The sequence below is a fragment of the Zophobas morio genome, unplaced genomic scaffold (genome assembly GCF_036711695.1).
Source record: "Zophobas morio isolate AGI-343-1 ecotype UQ-CSIRO unplaced genomic scaffold, CSIRO_AGI_Zmor_V1 ptg000011l, whole genome shotgun sequence".
NCBI classification, from domain to species: Eukaryota; Metazoa; Arthropoda; class Insecta; order Coleoptera; family Tenebrionidae; genus Zophobas; species Zophobas morio.
The window spans coordinates 6,554,138-6,564,017 of NW_026972116.1; the positions used below are offsets into that span (position 1 = coordinate 6,554,138).

Consider the following 9,880-nt stretch of genomic DNA (forward strand, 5'->3'; position numbering starts at 1 on the left):
TAAGGAAGTATTGTAATCGAGTCCATCGGCCAACTCCATACATTTCATGACCCCTAGAGTGCGTCTGCCTGTCCGCCGCCTGTGTCATTTTTTGTTAGACAGATAATTTCCGAAACTACCGGACTGATTGTTGTCAAATTTAATGTGTGTATTATGTAGATGTATCATGTAGATAGTAAAACGCTAGCCAAACTTTGTCTAGTCATCCCCACCAACAATGTAATGCCGTCACCTCAAAATTGTACACACTAAAAGGACGTTTAAATTATATAGAATACCATAGTCCTACACCTGTAGTTTACGAATCTTTGTTGAGTTTTACCCTATATATAAAAATTTTTGGCAAAAAAATCAAAATTCTGTAATAACTAATAACATTTTGCAATTTAATTTTAAATCTGTAAAACCAAAATATATCTGTTTATTCTCCCCCCAAAAAATTGATGACGTCATCTGAAAATCCTATCCTATGGGGGGTGACAAAAAAATTAATGAATGAGTCAATTTATTTTATTGATTGAATCAGGAACGGCTCACTCTATTTTTCTGAAGATTTGGGAATACAATACTATTATTATTAATATATATTACACTGCCCATATCCAAATTGAGATAGTGTCTTTGCAAAAATGTTGATGACTTCTTCACAAAATTTTGTCACGGATAAACTCACCTGAAACAAACGCATAGCACGCTTCTTTACGTTTACTTGAACAATACAAACACATCTTTATTTTAACTTATAGGGGTTCTCTTAAAAAAAAATAACATTCACAAAGTCAAATTTATAAGTTTTCGAAGAAGTTGGAAATATTGTATTCAGAGGCGAGGGAAGTTCTCCTGAAGTATCCTACGACCAATTTTTTCTTAACTGTCCCTTAAAAGTGATTCTTATTGTTGCAGGTTTTATCTGGTGCAGTAGAAATCCCAGCAGTGGCCCTTAGCATTGTGATTCTCCTCAAAGGTGGCCGTCGATGGCCCTTGGGTTTAACCATGATGCTTTCTGGAGTCGCTTGTGCATGTACAGTACCTATAGATTTGGTTTCGCACAATCTTCAATGGATCATTACAACATTAGCAATGATTAGTCGATTTAGCATCAGTTCATCTAATGCAATAATGCCGGTTTTTACAGCCGAGTTGTATCCAACCATCATCCGAAACATAGGTGTTGGAGCTAGTAACGTTTCAGCAGGAATTGCGCTGATGTTAGTACCTTACTTATGGGAAATGGTAAAAAAATATTACTGAAAATTGTTGTTAATAATATTCTTTTTAATAGGCGAACATCCATCAATGTGTACCTATGTCAATTATAGCAGGCTGCGGTATAATTGGTGGTATATGTGTACTCTTTCTACCCGAAACTGGTAGTGGACCTTTGAAGGATACGATAAAAGAAGCAGAATGTGAATCCAGAAGTTCCGATTCGAGCGAAATCAAGAGGATAAATAATAATAGTTAAAAGGTTGATCGTAGACCACTTAAATCCAGTTGCTGCTTCCTGAAGTTCAGTAAAGTGATAACGTTGACGTAATGAAACAAAAAACTATGAAACAACTTTTTATCAACAGTTTATCGAGTTCTTAGTACAATTTATATAAAATTTGATCCAAACAAATATTATTGTCGATTACAACAATAATGCAATCATAATCTATCTAAATTGATTACAAACACTTAATATTATTTGTCAGTGTTGTCATTCTGAATAAATCTCAAATGGTGACGTACTTAATAATACCACAATAGTCCTCAGATTGACGAAAATAGTTAATGTTCTCAAGTTTATTAATTCACTTTGAGATTGCAATGTAGATCGAAAAATAATAATCTACAAAATAACATTACTGGTCCATGAATTTTATCACACCATTCATTATCACCGCCGTCGTCATGCAATTGTTGTTTCGCTGAAAATTATCTTCGCGTATGATTAACCCCACACACAATAATAATTAACATCAGTTGTTCACAACTAGCTCATTAGTCTAATTTTCTATGTAACTGTTGTTCTTACTCGTGTAAATACGTACAAAATAAGTAGGTTTTATTTGACTTTAAACCCGTTTCTAACAATTTATTTATATATTTCAAAATTTTCGGATGAAAGTGATAACATCTAAATAAATACTTGATTATAATTTAAAAGTACACTAAAGCAGCGAAAACAGGAAACGTTCCTAGCACTTGTTCATTTGTAGCCATGACATTGGTAACGTATTTAAGTCATTGACTAGCGCATTAGTGCGCAAATGTTTTAGTAGATTATTCATGTGAAATGTAACGCTAATATTTATTTTTTTCCTTTATTACGATTGAATAGAAAACCATTATGAAAATGTTTAAATATATATATCTACAGGGTGTTTTATGTAAAACTATACTACGCGTTAGAAGTACAAATTTTGTTCGATTTCGAATTACGGAAAACAAAAATATGTTTCAAAGCAATAAAACATCTTGTATAAGTTGTACATATTAGCTAGGTGTTAGTATTAAGTTATATACTTGGTGTTTTTTCTATCAAATGTTTAGATGGCTGTTAATGCTAAATAATTTATACCTATGTGATTAATACCATTTAAGTTAAACTGCCTCTTTGTATAAAAAAAGTTATTGAAAAACTGTAAACGGTTTTTTTATTTTTAAAATGTGCTGAATTACAGATACTATAAACATGGAAACAATTTTCTGTATAACTGATAGACAATTTAGAACTTACGGACTTAATTTTTGTATAATATGTAAATTATTTAAGGTGTAAAAGTTTCGATTTGTGATCTGTGTTACTAGCTATGTATCTTTTAATCTACATATCTATCTAGAAAGCCAAATTTGTAGACTTAGGTTTTTTAATTCTGTGTAAATAAAAACATTTTAATCAGATGGCATTTTTACAGTAATGTGAAAAATTTACCCAATCATCTCCTTTTGACAAATTTAGTCGATTCTGCATACTGGAAGTACGTCGTGTCGATCAGAATCGTCAAAAACAAGTCGAAATATGTTATTACATGAACAACGAAGAAGAAATTCCAAAAAATCAAGCGATTTTTACCAGAATCTTCATTTTATAGCTTTTCGTGTAAACAAAAAATAACAAATATTGAATAACTCTATGGCATAAATGTAATTTTAAGTTAATACCAATTAATTAAAAATAATTCAAAGTTCTTGTAAATGAACGTAACAGCGGAATGTGGAGCAAAGCGAAATGTGGAAGTAAAGTGGAATCTTTGTTTAAAAACTAAATGTGTGCTGTCATCTGCAATGAACGTACTGAACTATATTAACCACATGTCAAAGATACCTTTAGTGTAATGTCCTTCTAATACACCTACCAGTTTACCTGCAATAGTAAAAACAAAATATTATTGCCGTTAAGTCTAGAAAAACGGGGTATTTCATTAAAATTCATAGAGACTATTAGAAAACATTTCAATTTTTGCTATATCAGTTCAATATGTGGGGTACTTGTGTTCTATTCAAGGTAAGTTTCAGTTCTTTTTCAATCTTAAAGTTACAGCTTCAATTTTTTTTGTCGATTTCCAATATAGGGTAAAGTGGAAAACTGTTGTGTTGGGCAAAGTGAATATTTTTCCACTATCGTACATGGTGCGAAATTACAAAAGAAAAACAAATCAACAATCGTGGAAATGTGTGTCAAAAAGCCGCCACCGTCCAACCTGCATGCAATAGTTTAAAAAGTACAGGCATTTTTCCGTACAATCCAAATATTTTCCCAGAAGAATTATTTAAATCGTCTAAAACCACCAATAGAGAAGAGTCTAATTCTGAAGCCAATAGACATGCGGCTACTAATTCTGAAACAAACGAATTCTGTTTGTTCCTGCTGTGGGTTGCTCAAAAGAAAGAACAGCCTCCCCACAAATCATTTCACATAGAGCGAATAAACATTTGCCACCTGCAGATTTGATCCCTTTGCCTAAAGCACGTCCACGTAAGACTCAGCACGAGGAAAAAGAAAAAGAAAGTTTGATTTTGACTTCTACCTCAAATATAGAGGAAAAAACTTCAAGTGGAATCTAAAGGCATTGCCAAAATAACGGCAATTAAAAAAAATACTATTAAAAGGTGAAACAAAATAATCATACACCAGCGGCTGGAAATCTACTTCGAAGAAGTTCTTTAACGTAGAGAAGGTTGATCCAAATGCAAAGTTAACAAATCGCGAATCCAGCGGAGGTTATTCTGCAGATAGTAGTCACAATTATGTTTATTTACACCCCCATTGTTTCCAAAAAATGCCTCATCAGTCATCACTGAAAAGCATATTTTCCAAAAAATCTTGCTCTAAAATGGTTTGTTCCCAAACAAATCGACAATAAATAATAGTTTAAAAAACTAAAAAAACACGCTTTTATTGCTAATCGAACTAAAAACTAGAAAATAATTTTTAATGACAGAGTTTAATATTACAGTAGTAGAAGATCAAACAATCAATCATAATAAATCACCTCAAATTAAAATTATAATAAAATTTAAGTTATTAACAGAATAATTCAATTCAGAGTAAAAAGCGTGGGGTGCATTTTACTGCGGTTCATAACTATCCTCTCATATAGTACATAGAGCCAGTGGCCGGCTACCTGTATGTAATTGATCAGACCTCGAATTTTGTAGAGAGAGTCTCCTCGATCCAACATACAAGGACTGAGGACTCGCTAAGCCCAGCGCGGCTGGCATAGCTGGAGCTCAGGTACGCCAGGTATCAAAAAAAGACTAATTTTAAATGCATTTGACCATGTCTGCCATCTGAAAATTTTAAAATATATGTTTATTTTTATTAAAAAATAACCATGGCAGACCATTATCACGCGTCTAACATCGTGGCAGACAATTTTGAAAGTGCCAAAAAATATAAAATTTTCAAACTAATTTTGACCAAGTCTGCCATTAATATATTTTGTTGATTGTAGTCTTAAAATAGTATATTTATCACGGCAGACGTTTTAATTGAGTACCTATACACTTCAGCAGATAACAAAATCTTAACTACTACCCGAACAGATATATAAAAATGACGCATTATATCTTACATTTATTTTATCTGCTTGAAATTAAATTTATTGTTGTTTTTAAAAATTTATATTTGATTGTATAATATCATTAACAGTTCGATAAGAATGACAGTTTCGAAAGTTCAAATGTATCAGTTGATTACCGACAAATGATACATACCAGTTCATCACTACACCAATGTTTAATAAAGAAATCAATGACAGGTTCTTTAAATTTCGTCTTTTGTAAAATCTGATGGTCGTACCTGGTCAGGCCCAGAAATTGTGAAGTCAATTAACGATGCTTCATGTCGTAGACTTCTTTCATTGTCTTTTATAGATGGATGCAAAAATTACGTCGATTCTTCGTGCTAGATATTTTGTTATCATCTGCAAACATTTTTTGGAAATATTTTCTAATGTTTTTGGTCCTTCTTTCATAGAATGAAGAATGAAAAACCCATCAATTAAAAATGCATCTGTATTGTGAGGTGATTCCTGATCAATATTTGGTTCCAGACATTTAGAAAGTACGGATTTGACTGTTTTACAAATACTACCATCTAAATGACATAAAGCTAGAGGTACAGGAGTTATCGGATACGATATGTGAATTCCTACAGAAATATCAATTTTTAAAAACAACAATAAATTTAATCACAAAGCAGATGAAATAAATGTAAGATATAATGCGTCATTTTTATATATCTGCTCGGGTAGTAGTTAAGATTTTGTTATCTGCTGAAGTGTATACTCAATAAAAACGTCTGCCGTGATAAATATAATATTCTAAGACTACAATAAACAAAATATGTTAATGGCAGACTTGGTCAAAATTAGTTTGGAAATTTTATATTTTTTGGCACTTTCAGAATTGTCTGCCACGATGTTAGACGCGTGATAATGGTCTGCCATGGTTACTTTTTAATAAAAATAAACATATATTTTAAAATTTCCAAATGGCAGACGTGGTCAAATGGATTTAAAATTAGTCATTTTTTGATACCTGGCGTACCTGAGATCCAGCTGCGCCAGCCGCGCTGGGCTTAGTAAGTCCCCACCCCTTGTATGTTGGATCGAGGAGACTCTCTGTACAAAATTCGAGGTCTGGTCAATTACATACAGGTAGCCGGCCACTGGCTCTTAGACTAATAGATAGTTGCCAATAGAATGATTGTAATATTTAAAATATCAAGCACCCTACGCTTTTTACTCTGAATTGAATTATTCTGTTAATAACTTAAATTTTATTATAATTTTAATTTGAGGTGATTTATTATGATTGATTGTTTGATCTTCTACTACTGTAATATTAAACTCTGTCATTAAAAATTATTTTCTAGTTTTTAGTTCGATTAGCAATAAAAGCGTGTTTTTTTAGTTTTTTAAACTATTATTTATTTTTCATTTTTTAGTCTGCGACAGATTCATAAATTGGGGAATTAATTACTTATTTAGATTTTTCTAGAAAGAACCACTCAGTGGTCTCCGTATGATCGATCAACGGGAATTAGTTCGAAATCAATCGCCCTCACGGACCAACGGGACACAATTCATCATTGTGGTTAGTTTTACCCCCTAAATAGTTAATTTTCCTCCATGTTTGTATTTCTGAATCAAAATTTGTTATCTTTATTTAAGTTGGTGAGAATTCATGATTAGATATGTTTTAATTATAATTAATTCCTTCTTTACCGACTGTACAACCAAAGCTATGCAGAAATTGTCCTTGAAACAGAAATAATCGGTATAGATCGGTATAATCGACACGGAGAGAGATAACCGTGGTGTATACTGACACAATTAAGATGCGATCAGCCATTTTATTTGCACACGTTTAGTTAATTAAAAGTCCGTTCTTGTTTTTTTCATTTAATATCCGTTATTTGTATTTTAATCAAGACTATAATTATTACAATGAAGAGTAAACCAGATACTACAGGCATGCGCAGATCGCGCGCTAGCTTTATCTCTTTTACTCCACTACACAGGATCCATAAAAGAATTTATAAATCCTGGCGGTCCTAATAAGGATAATGGGAAACTGTCGTTATCAAATTATTGCATTGTCATCGATCCTTGAGACGTGTGCAAAGTTTCAAGATGATCAGACTTTTAGAAACCGATGAAAATTAAGCTCAAAGATTCCGTTACATACATACATAGATACATACAACCCAAGCTAATAAAAGCGTGATAAAAATTAAGTCTTTTAGGGTACTCTGTCTCTTTAAGCCCTTGGACCAAGGTGATATGATAAGGATGAAACAATCCTTTAAAAATCGTTCTTCTTTCGGGCTATCGTTGAACATAAACACGTGCAGGAAGGGATGCATTCTTCAGTCATTCTCCATATACTAAAATCATTTCTGTTTTCTCGTCATTTGAATAGGTATACATTTTACATAAATTGTAATAAATTTGTAGAGTTTGCCAAAAAATGTCAATGATGGCAACCGCGGATTCAAACTATAACTTTTTAAAGAAATATAGCGAACTCAGTAAGCTGTGAAAAATAGTGTTGGTTGCATAAAAAATGTTTCCATGTTCATTATTCCTCGTGAATCACCCTGTATGTATGCACTACTACACGTAAAAAACTGCTACTGATATACCCTTGAAGGTGTAATTAATTATTTTTTGTTAAGAGGATAAGAGGTCCGCTATGCCCCACATTCCCCTATCTGAAATTATTTAACACGAATTTTGATTGTGAAGCCACGTCTTTTGATAGTGCGCTGGTTGACAGATAACATATATTAAGTAGTGGTAAAAATTGAGTCAGAACACAAGTTATATGTGTGCGGGGAGTCTTCAACCGCGCGCGCTCCTCGATATCTTTTTAATTACTAGAAACAGAAAAAAAAGTTACAGACTAAAGTTATGCGGTTCTTTAAGGACCATACACTCAAATTATTTCCAGCTGCACAAAGTGTTCGGTTTTTAAGGCGTAACACACAACTTATTTTTTTTTTAATGGGACATCTCTATATTTTTACAGATTATTATTGATCTCTTCTTACATTTTATAACCACAGTTTATTATGGAAATTCATATGCGACTTTGCCACGTTATCCATTTTTTGTATTTTTTAGCAATGGAATGGTTCACAAAAAAATCGTAATTTTATTAAAATCTCTATTACAATATTTTAATTTTATTAATAAAACTGAGGTTTAATGTATCGGATATTTATATAAAAAAATAAAATAATTTAAGTTTCAATTATCGATATTTTTGTTTTTTTTTTTCAAATAAAACACTGTATTGTATTGTTTTTTGTTAGTATTTTTTATATTTAAAGTCGATAGTGTGATTTTTTACTTTTAAGAGACACACCGACATATTGGAAGAAAGAGAACAGAAAATAGTGTAACATGCAGTAAAATACAGCATCTATTTGAAAAAAGTGAAATATCGACATTTGAAATTTGCAACGTTTTAGATTTTTTTAAAACACTGCACATTAAAATTTTATTTAATTGATGTCACAACAAAGCGTGTACTCCACTTATCTCTTCATAAAATATTGCAAAACAAATCTTAAAGATTGGTCGACAGAACTTCCCTCGCCCTTGAAGAACATTCCAACAAACTCAACTTCTTTGAAACATTATAAAATTTGATTGTGATAACCTCAACAAAATAAAAACCAGTAAATGTCACCCCGCAGCCCCTGCGTCACAGGGGCTCAAATTTAAAGAGGGCGCATACCGTACACGTGCGGACAACATGAAATATATTTAAAGCAGATAACCAGCTAGAAAAAGTGTATGATAACCAGTGTACACTGTACATGCTTAACTTCGATTGTTTATGTTTATATATCGAAATAATGTCATGATTAAGCACGTAGTAATTTGTTTGATTTGAATGAGTTTGTCTCCTCAAAATAGATGACTAAAATTTTTAATTAAGCTAAAATGGAGCAAAATGTTCTCAGTATTATTATTACAATTCCTATTTAATTATTATAAACAAAATTAAGGTGGATTCATAAACCAGAAGTACAGGAGTATATTATTTCAAAAAATTTAGAAATGTTAATTCGCAATATAATTGTTGGTAGGGATGATTAGACAAATTTTGGTTTATGTTTTTTATAATATTCCTAATATTCATATGAAATTTGACACTAATGGGTCCACTAGTTTCGGACATTATATGAATAAAATCAAAAATGTAGAAAAAAAACACTTTTATAGCTGTGATTTATTAACATCGCCTTATTTTCCACATTGTTCATGTAGCTTTTTGGGAAAAAAATTCAAAAAGATACAAGAAAACATTACAGTTTAACCATTGCCGAGATCAGTTTATATGTTATGTCAACCAGGGATTGATGTACAGAATCGAGTAACATACCGTATTATTAAATAAGTAGTGATTAGTGAAGTATATTTGTTTTTATTAATCCACATGCTAGTACAGACTACGAATTACTGCTTCAAAGTGATTGCACCTGGGGTAGGATGGGATGCAGTTTTGGTTCTCGGAATTTAACAACTAAAGAACCCATTGCTTTGCAAGTTTACAAGCGCCTTACACTATCGTATTTTTTTCATTTCTTCCAAAAACTTAATGACATCATCTCAAAATTTTGTAATTTATTTTCATTTAAAATGTTCAGAAAAGTAGAATTTTGTACTTGTATTTCCTTCATACCCTCTTGTTTTTTCAAAATGTTCAAACATTTTTATCAAGTTAGTGTATTAAAAAAATTATTTTGGTGATTAAATAAAAAACGGTTTTTTATTTTCCTGAAACAAAAATCACGGTACGGGTACTGTTGTTAGTATTACTCTATATCTGTTCAAATTGGTTTATATTTATCCCTTTTACAAAGTTAATGAAA

General features: G+C 31.6%; 1 protein-coding gene across 4 annotated transcripts in view; it reads left to right on the top strand.

The window, feature by feature from the left end:
• Positions 1-2,849, top strand: part of LOC135126722 (organic cation transporter protein-like) — a 40,454-nt gene extending 37,605 nt beyond the window's left edge. For 3 of the 4 annotated variants that reach the window (XM_064052830.1, XM_064052827.1, XM_064052828.1), the window contains exons 6-7: positions 904-1,233; positions 1,283-2,849. In XM_064052830.1, the coding sequence (XP_063908900.1) occupies positions 904-1,233; positions 1,283-1,465 (513 nt within the window). In that variant the 3' untranslated portion in view covers positions 1,466-2,849. The remainder of the gene's footprint in view (positions 1-903; positions 1,234-1,282) is intronic. The other variant, XM_064052829.1, reaches the window with a different exon arrangement.
• The last annotated feature ends 7,031 nt before the right edge of the window (positions 2,850-9,880 follow it).